General features: G+C 43.0%; 1 protein-coding gene across 1 annotated transcript in view; it reads left to right on the forward strand.

Moving 5' to 3' along the window:
• The window catches only part of CCDC57 (coiled-coil domain containing 57), a gene marked incomplete at its 5' end in the record, with an annotated part of 25612 nt that extends 3076 nt beyond the window's left edge, over positions 1–22536 (forward strand). The window contains 13 exon segments of the mRNA XM_082067319.1: positions 1344–1632; positions 3972–4172; positions 4323–4488; positions 5264–5399; positions 5402–5406; positions 7771–7942; positions 8364–8455; positions 8698–8926; positions 9497–9633; positions 13209–13266; positions 13269–13330; positions 13695–13917; positions 19940–22536. Coding sequence (XP_081923445.1) covers positions 1344–1632; positions 3972–4172; positions 4323–4488; positions 5264–5399; positions 5402–5406; positions 7771–7942; positions 8364–8455; positions 8698–8926; positions 9497–9633; positions 13209–13266; positions 13269–13330; positions 13695–13917; positions 19940–20163 — 1994 coding nt within the window. The 3' untranslated portion in view covers positions 20164–22536.
• Between the last annotated feature and the right edge of the window lie 334 nt (positions 22537–22870).

Genomic DNA, 22870 nt, shown 5'->3' on the forward strand with positions numbered 1-22870 from the left:
GATTCTATGATTCCTGCTACCTGTGTGGAGATACCCAGGGGCAGGGCTGTAACTAGAAGAGGATAGGTAGGATACAGTACTGTCTTGTGAAAGCTATGGTGTTGCACAGATTAGTAGCTTCCAATACTTTAGAAGTTTCTTGCAGAAATCAGGTAATACAGAGGGGGAATCTGAAACTCTTTTCATGCCATAAAAGTTTGTTTCCTTTCCCTGCGTATTATGCTTGCTTTGGCTTTTGAATCAGTTTTGCTGAAGTACCCATTTGTACCTGCTTAGGGATTCATTGCAATAATGTGCAAAGATAAGCAAGGCTGGGTGATCTGTTTCGGATGCTCAGATTTCAAAAGTCATTTGAGGCCAGATTTCACTCTTGTATTTTAAACCAGAGATGATTCATATAAACAAATGAACTAAATCTCTTTAGTAATTGTAGTATTCTGAAATTATATGTAGATACACTTCATGTAGCTAAATGAAACTTGAATCATTTCAGAAGTCAAGTTACTAGTTCTGATTCTAATTTTCAGTAGTAGTTACTGATGGAAATAAACCTCTCCTTTTTCTAGATGGCATGGGGTTAGGAAATACAGGTCTCTTCTGATGACCTAAGGAAAGATAAATAAAAACTCTTGATTGTATTTTCTTTAGATTAATGTACTTGAGGTATAATTCATGCAACAGTCAGGTTTCTGAAAGGTCTCTCGTCTGACAAAGCTGTTCCCATAATCCAGAAACAAGAAAAAAAAAGAGCGTTGCGGGAAGCTTGCCTCATGACTTCCAGACAAGTGAGTCATCTGGAGTGACTAAGGGAAAACCCAGCTTTACGTCCAGTCCACGTGTTACATCATCCTCAGTTGCATGTAGACAGCTTAGAGATACCTTTTTTAAATAACTAAATGCCTTGGTAGCAGAACTTATGTGTCTGTGCTGTGTGACCTTGTGTTTCAGTTGGTCTGCGCTTGCTCTACAAGCTTTTAAAAGTTTTCACCCAGTGCAGTGTGAGTTAGGAGAGAATGGGAAGTTTGTTCCGTTTGCTCCCAATCCCAAGAGCTGCACTTGAAATGAGCCAAGACTCTGCGTCCTGATCTGCACTAGGAAGAAATTGTTTTATACTAAACAGTCTGATAAACAGAATGTATAGGGAGACAAGTAAACAAGAACATGAGATTTGAGAGTATTAAACCAGTGTTAGCTGTGTTTTGGGAGCAGAGAGTGTTATTAAAAGAGGCCAGGGCTATGAAGGAGTGTGCACATCTCACACAACGTGGAGGAGGGGGTGCTGTGGGTCAGTAGAGAGGATGAAATGGGAAAAATACGAGACCATGACACCTGGTGCACGGAAGTGAATGCAGTGAGAGGAACCGAGACGCGCGGTTCGCTGAGCAAGGGAGGCGGTGATGGGAACCGGCGACCCGCGGCAAGGCTGGGGCTGCGGCCGGAGGCGGCCCCGAACCCGGAACCCGGAGCCGCGGGGCCGGGGCCGGCGGGGGCTGGTCGGGCGCCAGTGGCGCTCGCCGCGGGGCCCGCCTGGCGCTGTGGGCGGGCCGGGCCGGGCCGGGCCGCGGTTGCCACGGAGACGGGGCCGCCTCGGCCCGCGAGGCGCGGTGCGGCCCGGAGCGGAAGGACGCGCAGGTTGGTGCCGCGGGAGCGGGGCCGCGGCGGGCCGCTCCGCGGGTGGGCTGCTCCGCGGCCGCCATCGGAGGGCGCGGCGGCCGCACGGCTGCCGTTGTGCTGCGGCTCGTCCTTCGGAGCTTCCGACGCGGCACCCGTGCGCCTTGTGTCCTTTTCTCTCTCTGGGGACCCGCTGTCTTTCTGCGCCCTTGTGCTACTAAATGGTCTGTGCGCTGCCCCCGAGACCCAAGCCTTGTTTTGTGCTACCGTGTGCTCCCCCTCCTGCCTCTCCCCGAGGGACCCGAACGTCGCCGGCCTGCGTGCCACCCGCTCTTTGGCCTCTGGGCCCTCCGCGGGCCTTCACCTCCTCCTGGAACCTGCCTCTCCCTGCAGTCGGTTCCCCAGGCAGTGTTTTCTTTTGCCCCCGTTCCATTATGTCTTTCTCTCCCTCTCTGCACTCAAAGTGTACAAACTCTAGCTCTGCGGAGGACCTGATCCCTGGCTTGCCAGCGCCATTGCCCTCCTCCATCCGTATGGCTTGTCCCTTCCTGTATTTGCTCCAGGGATGCAGTGTCAGTGCTCCTCATGGTGTGTTGCCCTCTGTTGACGTTCCTGAATATGTACTCATTTCACAGTCCCTGGGGCAATTGTTTTTGCCCACCATACCTTGTCTTTTACTTACGCAGTCCCTTCTGCCTGCTGCTTGTCTGTCTGTCCTGCAGTGTGGCAAAGCCAGACATCCGGCTGTCCTGTACCCCCAGCACAGCCCACCCTGGACTTTGGTAGAGATGCGTCCCTGCTCAGCACCTGACATCCCAGGTTTTTCTTGTATGGTATTAGTCCTTAGCCTGTCCCTCAGTTTCTGTTATATTTTATCTATTCTGAGAAGATTATATGAAGTGCAATGTATATTTGCTGGTTTATGTGTCTAATCTTACTTCTAAGGTAAATAGCAAACCAGGTACTGGCAGTAAAGAAGGAGAGAGTGCATAAGTGATGCTAACTTGTATCACCAATTGTCATAACTTTTTATTGGAACTGTGTTGGCATTATTTCATTTTTTTTTAAATTTTTCGTGTTTGATTGGGGTTTTTTTGCAACAATGCTACAGCACAACTACTTAATGTAGCTGTGTTGATTGTTTGTCTCATTAGGACTTGCAGCATACAGTGAAACCGCTGTGCTAATACCCAGGTGGTCTCAGTTCTGTCCGTTACTGCTTCATAAAGGAAAACAGTTGTGGCTGGAGATATTTAACTAATACTGGTTGGGTGGCATTTTCTTTCTCGTTCTCTTTTCTGTAGTTTAAAGGAAGACGAGCAATCCTGGTTTATTAGCTCTGCTGGTGTGTTATGCACATCTTATTCTTGTTACAAGGATATGTTTTAAGGATGGTAAGGAAGGGAGAAGCAAGTATGGCTTCTTTATAATTTGAATGAATTTTTAAAGCTTTATACTTCTTTGACGAATAGGGGCTGTGTGGAAGTCTGAAGGTTCTCAAGTATTACTCTGAAATGGTCTTCAGCATCAAGTTGTTCTTACTTGGTCGAAGTGACTAGGCTGAACCTGGCATCCAACCTCTTGTTGAAGCAGCATTTTAGTAGTAACAGCTGCAAAACCTCCATTGCATCCCATATGCCAAACACATTCAATTGTGTGTGATTTACAGCAAAGCCATCATTTTCCTTTTGCAAAGAGGTTGATATGAGTCCCATTAGGCCCCTATGTGGGGAAACAGGAGCACCGATGAATCGCCTCTCTCTGGATATGCCTGAAGTAAGTGGTTGGATTATAACGGGTATCTTTGCTTTTTAGGTTGTACGGGTGAGCTGTGCTTGTTGTAAGATGTCTCTTACTTATATATACACTGTTTCCTAAGTCACCTTTTAATGTCATCATATATAGGTTTGTTATTCTTTTGACTGTAAGACATCCAGGTGGTTGGTGCAATTTATATTTAAAATTACAGTGTTATTTCCATTATAGTCCTTACTGAAACTCGCTTGCAATTATAAATACTGTTGCTATCAAAGGCAAAGTGCTCCCTTCTCCCCTATTAAATTGCACTTCTAAGTTCTGTGATAAACTGAGGTGAAACTCACTGCAGTGGTACCAGAAGGATTCTGGTCCTGAATCCAACTATAAATAGTGGCATTCTTAGTTTGAAAAAACAACTGCAAAAAAGATCTCACCGCAACCTGTTCCACTGACAAGCAGATAATGATTTCTCTTTCCACTGATCTGACAATGATTCTTTGAATTTGCTCAAACCAAATTGATAATAAAAGTACTAAATCAAAGGTACTAAAAAATAACGTGCTTCTGTGGTTTGAAGCCTCACGTAGTTGCCTCTCTTCCAGGCACGGAGAACTCGCTCGTGCTGTCCAGGCAGAGGATGCGATGCCAGCGTCAGCCAAAGAAGCCCGAGTCAAACAGTTTAAAAAGTTGAAGCAGCAGATTAGAGAACTGCAGATGAGACACAGAAGTCTGGAAATTGAGCTGTACAGAAGAGAACAGAGTCACGGTGCTTGTTTAAGAGAGAAAGATGCTCTTATTAGAAAGTGAGTGGCTTGATTAACCTTGTTTTGTAAGCTGTGATGGGAGAAATTTCGAACATTCAAGATGAGGACAGCAAGCAAGGCTGAGGTTAAAATAAAACATCCTCAGCGTTTATCCTGCTGAAATCAACAGCTTTGCTCTGTGTACCATAGGTATAAACAACAACTGTCTCTGGCAGCTGAGCGAGAACGGGTTCTGGAAGAGAGTAATAAAATGCGAGCAGAACTGGGCTGGCAGCAGCTCTGTGAGAATGCTGAAAGTAATTGGTATCAGAAATCAGAGAACAGAGCACGAAGCCCGTCTTCAGCAAGAGAGCAGGTGAGAATTTCAAATTAACCCTGTTCAGGAACCATCTGTTGCACAGAGAGCTATGGAGTTTTTCCGTATTACGTTTCTCAGGGGAGCTGTGACTTCGGCCTTCTTTCAGAAGTCTGTAAAACAGAATTCTGTATTGTGCACAGCAGTTCATCAAATATACTTGATCAAAGACCAGATAAATTTTCGTGGACAATCTCTAACAGGCCAAAGAGAGCATCAGATCACAGGATTGCTTGAGTTCTACCAGGGGAACAATGTTGGGCCTGGAAAACTCAGAGTATTTTTGTATGGAAAAAAAAAAAAATCCCGTTTCTGTGAATTGTACAAGCTTCTGTTGCTGAAAAATTATTGTTTGTTGTTTAGAGACTATTACACAATGGGCTAACAACAGTTCTCAGTGACCAGTTGTTTAGTAAGCTCATGGGTACAGAGGAGACTCTTGTTTATGAAGTTTAGGGTGCAGGCATTTACTCTGGTGTTTTATTTTACCATTATCTTCCCAAAATGATTCATAGGCATCGATAGGTGTAGCATAGGAACACACCTGAGAGATGGTTCGGCATTGTCCGTTTCACAAAGAGAAGATGAGACAATGAAGCCAACTTATTTTTCTGTGAAGGCGGGGTTTGGCAGGGCCAGCAGGGCTGCGCGTCAGGTCTCTGTCCTGGGGTTTACGATGTCTTTTTCTTTGATTTCCTGTTTTCTTTTTTCTGATCTCTCCGCCCTTTGTCCTGGCGATACCGACATGCTCTGCTTTCCTCCCGCTCCCTCACAGGTGGAAGCTGATCGACAGAGATCAGACCACAGGCTGCATGAAGTGAAGACTCTTCTTTCTGCTTTGCCTGTTGAGAGAGAACAGGCAACCCAGGCATCGTTTAATCGCTGTATTTTACCTGAGGGGGAGAAACAGGTCAGACGGTACTTAATGTCTCAACTTGGATGGATTCATTCAGAGATGACAACTTTACGGGTCTTGTTTCCACTTGACTTGTTTTAAGCAGCTTATTTCTTTCATATGTTTAATTCAAAATATAAACATATTTAGCCTGGAATACACATAGATTAGGTGTCACAGGCTGCATTATGGTTTGGATCCATTACTCGCTGGCAAAAGGAGCGAGCTGGGTGTAGGTGGTTGCTCCCAAACAGGACAATGTACTGTACCATCACGGCACACCAGAATGGGAGTACATAACTTCTGGAATGTTCCTGAGCCTCTGTGTTAGTTGCAATTCAGGATAGATTTTAAAGTTAAAAATTTAAGGCAATGCTTCAAAATACTAATTTGCCAGCTGTTTAAAATAATGTCTTTTAGTATCACAAGCTAGTTTTTCTTTCATTGGTACTTATTAAAATACATATATTTTTCAAAAAGCCATTCAAAATTTCAGAGGCAATGCTGGTTCGAAGCCGTGCCGAAGGACAACGCGCTGTGACTAGAAAACGGTGGTTCGCCCGGGCGGGGAAGGAAGGAGCCGCTGCAGCGCGCCCTGCTGGGCGGCCGCGGGCGCACACCCGGCGGCCCGGAGCGCGGCCCGGCGCCTGCTGCGGAGAAAAAGCGGCCTGAGCAAACCTAGCGGCATTCTGAACGCAGACAGCATTGTATTCAGAAAGATACTTCCTGAAAACAATTTTTGTCATAAATTAGACAAAAGTAGGCCGCTGGCAAAAACTTGCGCTGGAGCAAGTTGTTTTTCCAATTTCATTTCGAACTGGAATGATTTGCAGATTGGTCATTCAAATACCGAGAGAATCAGGCTTGTGGAGGGGTTCTTACCCTGTTCACATGCACTGTCTTCCACTGTAACCGAATATTACTGTTGTTGGCAAGACTTGGTTTGCACTGTCATGCTTTTATTTCTGTTGCTAATACCCTCTGTCTCTGTTTTGCACTTCTGGCCTGTAGGGTAAGCAGTACCCATCCCAGAAAAAAACATTTTTGCCTCTGATTTATGTGAAGGGGCGTTGTTTAAAAAGCAAAGAAACAACAACAAAAAAACCCTGTTATTCAGAACTAGAACTTTTAATTTTTCTGTACACAAGGAATGGTAAATGGGGAAAGTGATTAAAATTTTAAACTTGATAACATTTTTTTAAATTAGTCTTCTTAAAGAAGAAACGGCATGCTGGTTGGCCTCTGGCTCAGACAGCTGAGGCGAGAAAGATTAAAGTTTAAATACACCCTAGCAGAGTATCTTCAGCATACAGGTCCTTGCTTCAGATTGCTTTGAGACCCAATGAGGATGCTAGAAATATTGCAGCAGTCATTCTTGGCTTTTAATTAAGCAGCAGAGACGTGAAACACACTAGCCTGGAAAATCTTAGTTGTAACTGGTTTTGAATAAGACTTGGGTCATGTCTGCCTAGCTGCTAATAATACAAGTGCGCAGATAGGAAAAGATTGCTTGCAGTAATTCTGGATTATTATATGGTCTTCCGTCTTTTCCACTAGCAAAAATCTGGAACAGTTGTGCTTCTGGTTCAAACTGTGATGGTCCGTGTGTGTGTTGCAGGTTGAGATGAAGCTCTGGGCCCCAAAATTCAGAGCACACCTGGGTGATGTATTGGCGCCTGCCGGTGCCTTTCCCTATGTGCCTTTTCAGTCTCCCCTTTCCCTGTCCTCACATTAACGTCCTTAGAGAGACTGTAAGGGCAGAATAGAGGTTGTCCTCATCTTCTGCACGCCCTCTGCTGTTAGGAAAAGAGCCACAGGAGACAGAGGCTGGAGGGCAGCTCTTGTCTTTACAACGGGTAAATGTGATTTGAAGGCCATTAGTGTTCCAGGTCACATTCACAGAACAGACTTATGAGTGGGGAAACAAGGGGGCTGCAGGAAGTGGGAAATGATGGAAAAGACAGAAAAGAAGTCGCATTTGAGGCTGCGCACGGCATAAGTGTCAATATTGAAGTATTTTGCTGACACGTGTCCTGTGTGCAGGGCCTCGTGAATTGCCTTCTCAAGAGGCAGAACTGCTGCTTAGCAACAATTTCAGGTTAGGGTTGAATACAAAGAAACATTTTTTTTGAGCTCAGAAACAAATTAGCAGCATTTGATACAAATATTCCAAACAGATTAGTTGGTCATTTCCTTTTCAAAAACGTCTGGTGTGGACAGTCTACAAATCAGGATTCATTTGGTGGCTGTGAAAGTGTATATTCCACAATTGCAGGAATTTTTAATACTTGAAAGTGTTAGGATCTGTGTGTGTAGTGTTGTGGAGAAGAATATGTGTTGGTCATTAACGAAGGGTTGTTGTTGTGCTGTACTTTTATTTATTTCAGTGTGGTTATAAAAGTTTTCTGAACAAAGATATCCCTACCTTGGAAATCAGAAAGCTGCAGGAGCAGAATGCCAACCTTCGTGCTGCTGTTGCACAGATGAGGAGAGAAATGGAGCGTCTGGCTGAGCCGGCGTCGGCTCCTCCGGCAGCAGCCAGCGAGCCCGCAGGGCCAGGTGACGGCTCCCGGCACGCAGCTCCAAACCCCTCGGGGAGGCGCAGCGGGCGCAGTCGTGACCCGTGAGGTCTGTCTGACCCACGGGTGTTTAACCATCGTGGCTGTGGGGTTCTCAGGATTCCACAATGCACACGCACACATAAGTCTGAGATTCTGATGACTTCTGTATTACAAATTAATTTTGCAAGGAGACTGGATCTGTGTGTTACCAGTTTGCAGAATTAGTTTTAAACTGTCAGTTTGTACAGTAGCTTGAAATCATGAGCCAATTAAGTGTGCAGGCATTTTTAATATAAGCATATTCTAACTTTGTTAATAATGAGACATGAATAACCAGTTAAAGCAAAGCCTTTGTTAACTTTAAATAAGATAAAATAAATTAAAAATAAATACACATTCATATTATACTCCTCTTTTAGGTTCGTTGTGCACAAAGGAAATTTCAACTGGAGCCAGTATCAAAGTCAGCTCAACTAACTTGGATTGTATAGTAAGTCCAGACATAGAAAAGGTATGGAGAGGTTTAAACTACCTGAAGCGTCTGTATGCATGTGTGTAGTTAAATACATGGTGTATTATTTTTTGTTTGAATAAATGTTAAAAAATGAGACATTATACTCCTTACGTGGGCTGTAGATTTCAACTTTACACTTCTTCTTCAACTGGGTTCTAATGTGTGTTTGTGCAAATCTCTAAACCCACATACAACGTTTTCAAAAAACTAATTATAAGCATAATCTGTTTTTTTTTCAGGGGCCAAACCACAAAGTTCTTGAAGAAAATATGGCAAATCTCAGCCAACAATTACCTGATGCAGATCCTGGTGTTGGTCTTCAGTATGGTGTCAGCTGTACTCTACAAGGAATGCAAAATACACTGAAGGAAGCAGCAAGAAAAATCTCAATTCTGAGCCAAGAGAAGCAGCAGCTGATTGAAATGGGAAACAGACTCAGGGCAGAACTTGCAATGTTATTAAAGGAAGGTAAACTTCTGCTACAGAAGAGCGCTAGCTTACATATTCCAAATAAAATCTGGGAGAGAGACTGCAGTAGTAATTGTTGCAAGATTATCCTGTGATAGGAGGTGCTAACATAGAACAGTGAGAAACTGTAGGCAGTAACTTTGTTGATTAATATCTTGGATGAAGGGCTCCCTGGTGCTTAGATGTCAGTGTGAGAACTGGAATTTGAACTAAGACTTCTTGCAAGTGCGGAAGAAGAGGTAGTTTGTCTCTTGGAATAAACACTAATGATTTATGAAAGTGGAAGAGAAAGCAGAATAAGCTTACTATAGACCAAACTTGAATTGAGAGTATATATAACGTAAGAAGGTTTCACTGCGGACATTTAAGTTCCATGCAACAGTTGCTCTGGCAGTGAAGCAAAGGAAAAAACACAAGGCCTGTTTCTGCACAGCATGGAATCCATCTGCAACGAGAAGGCCTGTGTTCTGTAGTTAGTTTATATCTACTATAGACACTTGCTGGAAATGTAGTATTGATGACAAAGTAACACCAGAGAATACCTTCCTCAATATTTTCTCTCCTTTCCAGGACTTGGGCATCCTGTTAGCTCTAAGCACGGCACAGTTTGTGTGGCCTCTGGCAGTCTTCTTCCGAGAGAGCTTGTCAAAAGAACACAGTGTCAGCTGTCAGCTTTAAAGCATCTACAGCACAGGCTTACAACACAGGTAAGATAATGATATGCTGTCTGAAATCTCGTGATAATGAGCACGTAAGCCAGTTCTAATTCCATTAATGTAACTTTCCTTAAAATTCTGCATTTAAATGTATTTTACTGATGTTAGCTCAAATCTTTCTTTGGTATCTTGGAAGATTTAACAGAAAAATGGAATATCCTGAGCTGGAAGGCACTCATGAGGATCTTCGAGTCCTGATTCCAACTAGGGCAACCTAGAAATTAAACCATGTATCTAAGAGCATTGTCCAAATGCTTCTTGAGCACTGACAGGCTTGAGGCCACGACCACTCCCTGGGGAGCTTGTTTCAGGGCTTGACCACCATCTCAGGGGGGAACTTCTTCCTACTATCCAGTCCGAATTTCCCCTGATGCAGCTTTAAGCCGTTGCCTCACATCCTGTCATTGGACACCAGAAAGAAGAGACTAGGACCTCCACCTCCGCTCCCCTCTGGAGGAAGCTGTAGACAGCAACGAGGTCATTCCTCAGTCTCCTCTTTTCTAGGCTGAACAAGCCAAGTGTCCTCAGCTGCTCCTCGTAAGTCTCGCCCTCTACTCCTTTTGCCATCTTTGTTGCCCTTCTATGAATACATTCAAATATCTGTATATCCTTATATTGTGGAGCCCAAAACTGCACACAGCATTCGAGGTGGGGCCACACCAATGCTGAGTACAGTGGGACAGTCACTGCTTTCGCCTGGTTAGCTGTCCTGTGCCCAATGCAGGTCAGGTTATGGTTGGCCCTTTTGGCAGCCAGGGCACGTTGTTGGCTCACCCTGAGCTCACTTTGAGCCAGAACCCCAGATCCCTTTCTGCAGGGCTGCACTCCAGCCTCTCATGCCCCAGTCTATATGGACAACCAGGATTACACTGTCCCAGGCGCAGAATCCAGCATCTGCTCTTGTGAAATTGTGCACAGTTGGTGATTGCCAAGTGCTCCCATCTATTGAGGTCTCTCTACAAGGTCTGCCTACCCTCAAGGGAATCAGCAAGTCCTCCTAATCTAGTATCACTGGCAGACTTGCTTAGTGTGCCCTCAACTGCTGTGTCCAGGTCATTGATAAAAACATTGAAGAGAACGAACCCTAACGTTAAACCCTGGGGAGCACCACTAGTGACTGCCTGCTGGCTGGACATTGCCCCATTTACTTAAAATTTTAGATTTGGGACTTCAAAATTAACTTTTTTAGACAGGATTTTAATCCAAAAAAATTCAGAAACAATTGTGTTAATACAGCATAGATGCAATCCTGAATTGTAAGCATGAGTTTAATAAAGCTTAGTTTTGAAAAAGATAGACCATTTGAAGGATTTGCTGTATGTTCTAAGATAAACTTGAAAATGATTAATCAGTGAGCATATTTCCAAATACCCACAGTGCTGGGATTTTAAAGCACCCTTGTCCAAATTATTGTAATAGCACATTTTCCGTATATGAAAGCAGGATATACGATTAACCTGCCTCTTGCCTTTTGTAATTGAGACACAGCTTTTGATAGTTAAATTGCAGCTTTCACCAGAGAGACAGATGGATAAATCCTGGCTCCCCTAGTAGTTAGTGGCAGACCTCCCAGTGACTTCAGTAGTCGGGACTTCGCTATGGACTTTACTTAATTGATCAGCAGATTTGTTCCTGTGAGGATTGAGTAAGAGCAGCTGATTGTCATTGTAGTTTTGAGGGCAGTAAACCATGTTCTTTCAGAAAGGGTGAGGTTGTTGCTCCGAGGTATGACATTCCAGTAGAATTATTAACCAGTTTCATTTGGGGAAATACTTCCTTGGAGAACCTTTCTAGGCAACTTGTTCCAGTGTTTGATCACTCTACCAGTAAAGAAGTTTGGGGTTTGGGCTTTCTTTTCCCCCCTTATACTGAAGTGGAGTGTCCTGTATATCACTTGCTGCCCATGGCCGCTTGTTCCTCCCCGTGAGGTGGAGGCAGCCGTTGAAGGCTTCAGGAGGCCTGGAAAGCGGTCTGCCCGCAGGTGAATTTACTGTGGAATGCCTCCGTGTGTTTGTGGATATATCATTTATTCAGGATGCTTGTGAGCATCTTATTAACTTAAAGTCACAAGCTTGGCATCCTTTGTTCACTTGAACTTCCAGTTCAATGTGCTGTTTCTTAAGCTCTTTAACACCGGGAATGATTTTTACAAAGAAGATTAGGGACCAGCAGAGTGATTGAGGAGACCTTTCGTAGCCTGCTTATTTCATCTGTGCACTGCTCGGATCAAGTTCTGAAAAGGATTAGCTAAATGCTTATGCTAAATGTATGTAGAAACGATTTCCCGATCTGGGCAAAATTGCCACAATTCAAAAGCACGTTTCTTACTTTTTTTTCTTCCTCCACCTCTTTACTTTTTATTTCTTCCACAACTCATCTTAGAACTGAGCTAACTCTTAAACTGAGACCGATAAATATTCATTTGCCATCCATCCCAGTCTTCCCTTGCACGATTTTTAATGAGCTAGGTACTGTGTTTTCTATTTTTCTGGGAGGTTGTGTCCCCTGTGTTCTTTTTAAAATCATTAAAGATTGTTCTTGCTTTTGTAAGAATAAATAGATTTTTAAATGGCTCTTGGAGAGGCAGCATTTGACTGTGGTTTTCCAGATGAAGTGCTGAACTCCAGGAGTAGTCCAGCCTCTTCAGCTCATGGCTGCTTGGAGGTCGTGGTTGAAATGGCTGTCATGGTGGGTCTTTGTAGCTCTGCGACCTTTGGGATCGTCTCCGTTACTGCTGGAGTTGGTTCAGGCCGAGAGAAGGGTGGCCGCTCCGCGATCCCAGCTGTTCGTTTCCGGTTGTCTCCTCGCAGGCGGCTCTTTCCCGAGAACGCCCCTGAGGCGGCCGCTGCTGCCCTGACGCCGAGCGCCGGGCCGAGCTCCGGCGCTGCTGCTCTGGCCCGGCGGCTTTTCTTCTGGGGAATCACTCTTACTAGCCAGGCTACATTTCCTCCCGTGTTCAAGGTCATCATTCTTACCAAAAACACAGAGAATTTATCACTGTCATACCTGCAGGAGTTTCAGTGTCAGTTACTTTATGTGACTGCCTCATGTTTCGTTTCTTTAGTCTTAAATATATAGCAAAATACTTTGGTGTTTGTTTTCATCTGCTTTGACAAGTCTGAAGTAATTTGCTTTTCATCAAATCTCACTTTAATTGCTGCATGTTTAAAGTTGGTGGAAGTTTGGGGGTTAATTTGGTTTTTCAAGTTACTGACAAATTTATTTTCCACAGCTGCTTTATTTTGTTTTTTAGGACTTCTCTGGGAGTTTTTCGTCTGTAATTTAATCCTGGGAAAAGACAAAAGTGAAGAATGACCCTGGCAATATAAACTTGAGTAACAAGTAGGGTGATAGTAACAGCAAGAAATGCAGATTTTGAACAGATTTATTAAGAGGTTTGTTAGGAGGGTACTTCGGCCCTGTTGATCTGAAGGGAACATAATTTTGTTTAATATTATTTATAACTGATTATTTGAAAACTAGCGGTGTAACAGCAAACTGAGCTATAAATGTATTATTTCTTAGAGGCCATTAGTTATTTGTGTCAATGTAATATTTCATATTAGGAGCTTCAGTATGCAAAGCGACTTTATTCCTCGAGGATCCCTTCTCTGATTGCCTGCCCTGGATCAAGGAAGAACCAGCTCCCAGCAGCTGTGGCAAAGAAACAGAGTTACCATCCACTGAGGTTCAGCGCAGTTTTACCAGCCATGGAGTTGGCTTTCAGTTGCATTTTTCAATTGCAGTTGCTCGACACTCATCTCCTGGAAAACCTGAAAAAGATGCGTTTTTTAAGTCATGCATTATTCTTGTACAAAATAGTATTTGTTAAGACTTAATACTAGGGTTTCGCAATCGCTTTAATGGTGTTATAATTAAAATTCTTGTATAACCGTTCAAAATTAAAAATAATAATTTTCTTCTGTCTTGCCTCCTGCTGAAACGCTCTGTCTTTCCAAGACCAAGATGCCACCGTGGGATTTAACCCATTTTCAGTTGTCTTTGATGAGAAAAGCATGTACCTATGTAAGATTGTGTTTGAATTTGAACAGGTTCAGCTAGATTTCTCTATTGAAAACCACTGGCCGGAGCAACAAAGGGCAGATACATCCTCAAAGATCATTCCAAGTCAACCACTCAGGCAAAGTCCTAGTCCAGCCCAGCAGGTCCAGTGTTCTTCACCTGGAGCATGTAACTTCTGCCATGGCACTTGGCAAACTTTAGAGACCGGATCAAGCCTTCCTGTTTTCAGTCCTCAAAAGAACACTGCCCAAGGTAAGCATTCTTCGTAAAGCACTCACGGTATTGGACTCTTCTAGAAAGACAGAAATACAGTAGTGGATTCTGTGCCCTTCCACTCGATTTTTTTTATGACGGTGACTGTTGTTACAGTCCTGTAATCAGAATGTGAAGGTCGAGTGAGTTCTTTGGAGGGAATTTCACTGTTGCCGAGCAGAAGTAAGAATTAAGAGAAATGCCTTTATAGCTCCCTGTTTTTAATATTGTGGTTGCAAATACTTCTCTCCTTTTATTAAATACTCCTGGAAAATGCAAATACCTTTCTGTTTTGATGTAGTCTAAATCTTATCTTGGGCAGATATTACCGTGTCTGTCTGAGCATTGCACACTTCGTGCTGCCAATTGGCTGTTAGATCAAATGGTAATTTGGCAAATCCTTGCTTAATCATTATTTTTGTGGCAGGTTAATAGCTACAATACTGTTTAGTGTGCTAAAACCTAAAGGCCAAAAGTGAGATCATGGGCATAAAGTGGTATATGCTGCGGTCGCACAGTGAACTAGGTATTGTTATTCACTATAATTTTATAGTCCAGTACAACAAGTCAGAACGTAAAAAAATAAAAGCAGATACAAATTCTGCTCTGAAAGAAACAGCATCCTGACCTTACATATCAGACAGTATCAGGTTTAGGATGAAAGGACAAGGTAAAACCTGGGTCATAGATTGAACATTAATCAATCTTATACTTGTACAAAAAGCGCCACATTATTAGAAATTGTAGCAGGAGCGCAGTGAAGTGTCGCCTCCTCACAGGCAAATTGTAAAGGAACTTTCTAATGGCAGCCGTTCTGTTGAGCAGTGCGTTGCCGTGCACTGTTATGTCTCCCAAACTGCTGGCCTGTTCATGAAGTAATTCTTCTTTGTCAGAACTTTGGAAAACTGTTCTAGCACCTGCTGCAGATGGGACAAGGAGTAATGGCCTGAAATTATAATACTGGAAAAATTTTAAGGGTGGCTAATAGTGGAGTGTATTCTGCAGAAGGATTGTAGATTCTTCTTTATTAAAGGTCTTTATAAATAGACAGACAAACATTTATCTGGAATGTTCCAAGTAAAGGTGATTTTTGTTTTTTTGATAATAGGTGTAGCATTCAGTAAATTATTTCTTACAATGCTGTGGGGCTTGTGTGGGTTGTTTGAGTTTTTTTAGTTTTGATATTATTATTATTATCATCGTCAGCATTATTCCTGGGATCTGATGTCAGCTACGGTGCAATATGGCAGCCAGTTAGCCTTTTCAAACTAACTTTATATTAATAGTGACCTGTAGCCATTACATAGGTAATGTGCTGTTAGCCACAGACCATACTGCAGGAGCAGGAATGCAACCAGTGGGTTAGTGGAAGTTATTTGTTCCCCTCTTTTTGGTACCCATGGGGCCACATCTGGAGCCCTGTGTCCAGTTTCGTCCCCCCGGTGTGAAGGCGCGAGGAGCTGGAGAGCCCCTGGGGTGGCCGGGTGCCGCAATGCTGCCATGTGAGAAGAGGTTTGGAGAGCCAGGCTGTTCAGTGCGGAAAATAGAGAGTCAGTGGGCGCTTTGATTGCTGCTTTTTAACTACCCAGTGAGGGGTTTTGGAGGAGACAGACGGACTCTTCGAGGTGCACAGTGAAAAGAGGCAATGGACACAAGGTCTCTCAAGACACGTTCTGATTCTGAGCAGGGAGTGACAAGCACTGTGATATTTCACCCAGACATCCTTTCCAGCCTGCATTACCTCTGTTTTTAAACCAGTGTATAGATGTGATGAACCACCAGCAGCAGCACACAAGAGAAAAAAAATAGATTTAAGGGACTTTCAAAATGAAGAATCGACTGTGTGTTTATTCACAACAGCAGTACGTTACAGGGACAAAGTAATGTGCGTTGGCAGACCTGTAGGACTGGAGTGGACAGAGTGCTGACATTCGTGATTCATGTGCTTTTCTGTGGGGCTGGGACTGAAATAGGAAGAGTATTTCAGGTCAGGCCTATATTGACAGGATAAGCAAAAGGATGTATTTGAAACGTTACTGATAGTGCCACGCAGTTTGAGGCTGCCGTGTGCATGATGCAACGCCACTGGCAGCCTTACAAGGACATCAGTTTCTTAATGTCTAGAAATTTCCAGCCACCATTGCAAAACTTTCTGTATTTTTGGGGTGGATCTAGAGAACAGCAGAAGGGAACTATGATACTGCTGACATGAAACAAGTGAAACATCAATAAGGGATGATATTTTCTTGAGAACAACCTTAATTTAATCTCTGCATCCAGATTTACCCTAAGAACACTTGAGCGGAGGAACTTCTTGCCCAAACACGCAGGCCCTGAAATACTGCAGTGCAAGAATAGGGTTTTTAAACACTCTCAGCTTTCTTTAAACACTGCTTAGCTTTCTCCTCCAGGAAACCATCGAAATGGTATCCTTAATTCTGACCGCATACATACATAACTGTTCTAGTCAGAAATACACTTCTGTGTTTGTTTATTTTTTTATATGCCCTATCCCAGTGGCTGAGAGCAGGTGGGAGACTCTTGTTTGTGATCCCTATTAAATGCATCTTGTCTTGGAGACACACACTAGTTTTTCTGGAAAGAAGGGCAAACGTCACCTGTTATAATCGGAGCGTAAGGCCGCCTTCCGAGTGAAGCCGATGCTGTGAAGGGGGCTTGTGCTCCCACGTGGAAAGCTCCTGATCATCCGTGTCTCCGCGGGTCAGCAGAGGCTGGGCCAGCGCGGAGGGCGCGGGAGCGTCCCGGCGGGGGGCGTGCGCCGCGGCGCAGGGAAACTCGCAGCTTTCCGTGCCGGGGAGGGCTCCAGCTGTGCTGGGTGGTCCCGCTGCTCTCAGAACTGTGTCCTGGGTGTGTTAGTTTGAGTTTACATTGTAGCCTAACAAAGAGTGAGATTGAGCTGCTTTGAAGCAAAGTAACTTTTCTGGTGTACTACTTGGACTTAGGGGAGTTTCTTTTACTATGATTCTCATTGTTACTGTTACTTGCAAAGCTCTCTGGTCTGAAATTCTACACTTTATGGATCAAAAGTTATCTTAAGTGTTTCCACACTAGACAGAATTTCAACAGCTCTGACATCACTGACAGTTCTAAGAGCAATCCATGTGGGTGAGGAGCTGGCCGGAGGATGAATCTGGTAAAACATTAACACGCGGAGGGAGTGCTCTGGCTCCGGCTTCGTTCCGGCTCCAATCAGAGAAAGGCTCGTGATTTCTTTTCTGTGTTACATAAAACTTCGTCTTTGAAGTGTTTCACAAATATTAACTAATCCTGTAGTTACATTTTCTTCACTTAAATGTTCTTCTCTTGAATAAGTCCTTCTTCGGGCTGGTGTTCCTTCAGAAACACTGTTAGCCATAAGCAAATATCTAGTGACCAGTTCCTTAAATGAAATTCTCCGTCTGAGGAACTTTCAGTTTACTCATACAACGTCTGCTTGCGCCTCTTTAGTTCTGAAAAAACAATCTGTTAATATTGATTTCCGACTGTAGTTAACACACATTAAATGGAAGATGTTAAGCGTTTCAATACACTAGGCATTTAGATCAGTTCTCAGAAGCAGTTTAGGATCTTAACTATGATCTTACGAGCTCTAATTGCCAAGGTCGCTGCTGAAAGTAAGTTACAGGCTTCTAATGTAGGTGTGCTTCTTCATTGTGAAAACCAAGCTCCTGCATTTAAATTACACTGCTGGGTGCATATTCATGCTGGTTTTCTTCAAGGTCCTTCAGACACCTTAACAGTCCCAAGCAGAACGAGTAACATATGAAGGTCCTTATTCAGCGTTCTTTTAGGATATTTCACTTTAGATAGCATTTCTGCTTCTGGGCTATTGGTTCTTTGTCTTTTTCAGTGTTGTAGAACTAACCTTACAGGTTTGCAGTTTCACAGTTTAAAATTTTTGTGTTAACACAGATTTTTGACAGTCCAAAATGTACTATAGCCACATTCTATGTTGTTGTTCCAGACACCTAAGACGCCCTTACTGGTTAGTGTGTGTACCAATGCCAAGGGACAAGAAGTCTGCAGAGGAAGGGGTGCATGTGATGCGTTGGCGCTTGGTTCCTTTGCCTTTGGATCTGCAAGATTAGGGCCTCCGATGTTATTTCTGAAAGACGTCCCCTTGGTTGAATGCAAAAGACGCTTCAAAACTGAGGGAGTATTTAAAAAATCAGACTGTCTGTGGTCAGTGTTGACTGTGTGCTGTTTAAGGATCTGCTCATTGCTGTAGTTTAGACCACAAATGAGAGGTGGTCTCATTCTGCTGCATCTCCTGTTCAGGCAAAATTATCTTTGAAGCTGTGTCCAGGACCCTTCAGACACTGCTGACTGCACTGTTCTAAACTGTTGATGTCATGAAATTCTACTTTATTATTTGCCAGATGTGGTCGAGGTCTAGAGTAATGCACTATAATGATTAAAGTCCTTTTTCCAGGCAGGAAAATACATTCAAAGGTCTTCCATGGGCTCAAGCATCCTCTTTCATATCGCCTACGCCTGTCGGTAACCAGCAGGTGGCAAGCTGAACGCCATGGTTTTCCATCAGTTGCACAAGTCCGCTGAGCTCTTGCCACCCGTAGTAACAAGTTCCCCCGAGCCGGCTCGGTGCCGGCGCCGTGCACGCGAGGGAGCGGCTGCTTCAGGCTAAGCCTGAACATTAACATGATTTTGAAAAGTGTCATGTTTTGACACTAGCCAAAATGTCATGCTTTGGATAGAGCTATAAACCCTCAATAGATTACTTAATTCCATAATTAAATAATATTTTTTATTTACTTCCATGAATTTTGTTTGGACTTTCTACCATGTTTTGTTGACTATGAAAATTCACTTTATCCTGCTAAATTACCTTTGTCAGTTTGTGCAGCTCTTCTTCTTTCTCTGTGATTCGATGGTACCTGGGACTGAAGCCTGTCACGCTGGAATGCTGTAGTGTGTGTTATTGCAGGTGTATTAGGATGACTTCTGCTGTCTGCTTTGGCTCTCCATAGAAAATCTATAGATAAAATCTCAGAGGTGCCTTGAAAAATAAGGATTAAGAGTCTGGAGCCAAGCACTTGTAAATATTACCTATAGCTTATAATGAATACTGTGACTGACTAGTTTCACTTATCTTACCTAATTAAACCTGTGATAAGACTGAAGTTCCGTTAGCTGAAGATAGTGGTTTTCAGATAATTATCCGAGAGGCTACAGAATGGACTCCAATTAGTATTAAGACCAATCTCCCTACTTCCCAGCCAAAGATGTTATTGTTTGAGTTAGTCCTCTCTAGTACACACAGATATTTTAGACAACAGAAGTTCAGATTTGCATAGTAAATGCCTTCCTCTGTGAGAGAAGATTTGAAAATAATAATAATAATAACAGTGGTAGCAGTGCAACAGTGGTTGTCAAGCACACGGACTTGTCTTTGAGTCCTTTGGATCACGCATGTCCAAACACGTTTTGCTACAGCTTTTATGGCTGCTGGTGGCTCCTTGAAACAGATCAAGCTATTGCAACCAGGTACTTATCAGTGTTTCACAATCCGGGAGCAGGTAGGTCTAACTTTGTATCGTGTTGGCCAGTGCGTTGGAATTGCCTTGATTGACATGGATGTTCTCTCACAATGGAGAGAAGGGTAAACTAGCAAAATGTGATGTTTAAAAAAAGTTGAACAAGTAGGTAGTGCTTGACTTGGGACAGTTGCTCTGACATCCAGCTGTCTGCCTTTCCCCTTTCTTAAGCGGTCTGCCGCTAATGAATAAGGAGCAGTACAGAAGAAGTGAGGATGGAGCAGGAGATGCTGATGTGTTGTACCATCAGCATAGAAAGCCTTAATGGACGGTTTTGTGCCTCCTATGTGCAGAAATGGTTCTGTTGCTCAAAGTAGGACTTGGACAATGTGCCACTATGGCAGCAATGTAGAGAAAAAAGGTAAACCAGTTGTCTTCAGCTATCCAGTCTCATAATTAAATACAAACATAACGACAAAGTATTTTTCTTTCTTTCTCTTGACCAGTGGAGTTTGAAGTTGTAAGTTCAACTGAGCAATCTGAAGAATCTCAGCAAAATATCAAAGCCAAGGATAAACTTGAAGTAACAGGTTCAGCTTTGACAGTCAGAGGAACCAGGCTGGCAGTTCAGCAGGAGTTAAAATCCAGGAATTTGTCTTGTCCTCATCCCATAAAACCAAAAATCCCTTCTAACATCACAAAAATCCGCAACTATAATATTAAAGACTGATTTCTTTGTTGGCAGCAAGTTCCAAGTCCACACTTGCTATTAACTAACTTTGAAATCTATAACTCAGATCTAAATATCAGCTTGATTTTTGTATGTCGAGTTGGGATGGTTGCAGCCAGAAAAGATAAAAAATACCCTGTTTCATACTGTGAACCCTAAAATAAAGGGTTAATCTATGTACATTATGAGATTACAGTCTCCACTGTTAATACTTAATTTAAATATATATGTTTCTTATTGCTTGCACTGTGGATTTAGAAATGCCCAGTCAATACGTATGTAAAGCCTTGTGCCTTTAAGGCAGCATTTGCAGGTCTTTAGCAAACATTTTGTTGAGAAACTTTAGATGTGATTTAAGCTTATAAGAGGGATGCTTCAACATACTTGTTTTCTTATATTTAATAACGCAACTGTTAATCCTGTGCAGTTATTTTTCTACTTGAAAGGGCTTTGAAAAGGCTACACCTGAATCTGTATTGTTTCTCATCTTCTGTAGCTCTTTCTGCTTGTTTAGACAGCATGGAATAGTATATTAAACTTCTGTTGCCACACCAGTAACTATATTTTTATTTAACAGGAGATTGCATAGAGTTCAAAGCAGTGAAAAACATATTCATTAGCAACACTTAAAACCATACAGAAGCGTTGTAAGAAATAAGTCTTACAACAGATGAAACTAAAAGAAAACTGGAATGAGTTGTGATGTAATGAGGGATATCTATATAGTTATGAACACACCAAGACATTGAAACAAGTAATCAGTGTCTCTTTGTAACATTTCCAGTAATGCTGAACTGTCTTGGGATATTAGAGTGATGAACTTTACTATAAGTAAAGGAAATGCACATGAAAAACGCAAGAAAAACCTTTTCTACTGTGGGGAGGGTCAAGCACTGGAACGGTTTGCCCAGAGAGGTTCTGGAGTCCCCATCTGTGGAAACATCAAACCCCCAGTAGACATGGGCCTGGGCAACCTGCTCCGGCTGCCCCTCCTCGAGCCGGGGGGCTGGCCAGGGTGACCTCGGGAGACCCTTCCCACCCCAGTGGCTCTGTCAGTGGTATCACCCAAGTGACGCCTATTTCTCAGTTGCTGCTAGAAACATGAAATCTAAACAGGATTAATGAAGGAAGAGAGCTACTTACCCGTGAGCGCTTTTCTTCTGAGAATCACTTTCCTGGTATGCTTTGCAAGCAGCTGCTCTTTGGCTCCTGACAATGTGCTAGTAATGATTTTGAAAATTTGAATAGTTATTTTTCTACTTCCTGATGCAAATATTTTGCTTTAATGCAAAGGTGCTATGATGCTAGATCTGGAATAAATTTCATTGACATGCTATCAAATCAATATGAGTCCTGAGAGACCTTGTGAGCTTCTCTTTAAATCTTTTAATTACTTGAAAATCCTGTAATTCAACATTGTTCATGAGCTGAAACAACGTGGTGCCTTCCCTTGAACCGGGCCCTGAATGAGCTCTTTCTGTAGCTCAAAGCATAGCGGTTTCTAACAAATACAGGAATTTTGGCCCAGATTGCACCAGCTACAGCTCTCACTAGTTGTTTCTAGAAAACAGTGTGTAAATTCCAAAGTCATTAATAGTTGTAGATTATGGTGAAAAATGATTTTCTAAATTTGCAATTCCGTGTTTAATATTGAATGTGGAGATACACAGTGTTTCAGTGCTATGAGATTCTGTCAATTTACAGGTGTTAAACAGAGTGTGCCCTTAGAAAAAGAGCAGTTTTTTCCCACAATCTAAATAACACTACATCTGAGCCTGGAAAACATTGCTCTTCATTCTGTATATCACGGATATTAGCTCATGGGCTGCAGACTTCAGAAATGCCTTTGTGTAGGTTTCTTTGCAGGTTTTTTAGGCTTTTTTTGTTTGCTTGATTGAGGGGGTTTTGGGTTTTTTGTGGTTGTTTGGTTCCACCGTCACCCCCCAGTAGGTGACCTGGCAAGCCTGGTCATGCAGGCCTCTCTTCCCAGAAACACAGTGTCCCTGAGAAACAGGTTTCCTTAAGGCAGCTGCAGGTAAGGGGCGATGATAGCCCTTGATTGTTCAATTTTGTTTTAGTTGTAATAGAAAAAAAAAAAAAAAAAAGTAGTTCAATCATAGTACGTTTGTTTCAGTGTAATTGTAAGAAGGTAGCATAAGTATGCTGACAATTGAGGAACTATGCATAATAACAATAAAGAACATATTGCTTGGATCCTGTGTGGGGAAGTTGTGCTGTGTACTAAATGCAGGGGGGAAATTCTCCTGTATTTCTCTTGTGACCAAAATATTTTAAAAACTGGGCATTGATTCTTAAAAAAGAGATGAAAGAGTGGTGCCAAGGTAGAGCTGTGGATGGTGTTGAATTGTACAAAGAAAGGGGAGACCATAAAAGAGAGAATTCCAGCCAGTCACTGAGTACTGAAAAGGTAAAACAAAGTAAGTTGCTGATTGTTGTTGTTATCAAAAGGCTAAAAAACTACTCCAGTATTGAGGAATACGTGGATAAAGGCGGCAGCTCTGCCAGAGGCAGCAGGGAAGGCGCGGGGCGGGCCGGGACCCACAGGTGCGGGAAGCTGCGGGTTTTTCGCATCCACGCTCTGCCGACCGAAAGGCGGGTATTCTGGTGTTGAAGTAGCAGTCATAGGAAATACAGACCTAAAATCAACTCTGTTTACTGTTTGGCTTTAATTTAAGGAGTAAAAGTT

Source organism: Streptopelia decaocto (genome assembly GCF_964273445.1).
Source record: "Streptopelia decaocto genome assembly, chromosome: 16".
NCBI lineage: Eukaryota > Metazoa > Chordata > Aves > Columbiformes > Columbidae > Streptopelia > Streptopelia decaocto.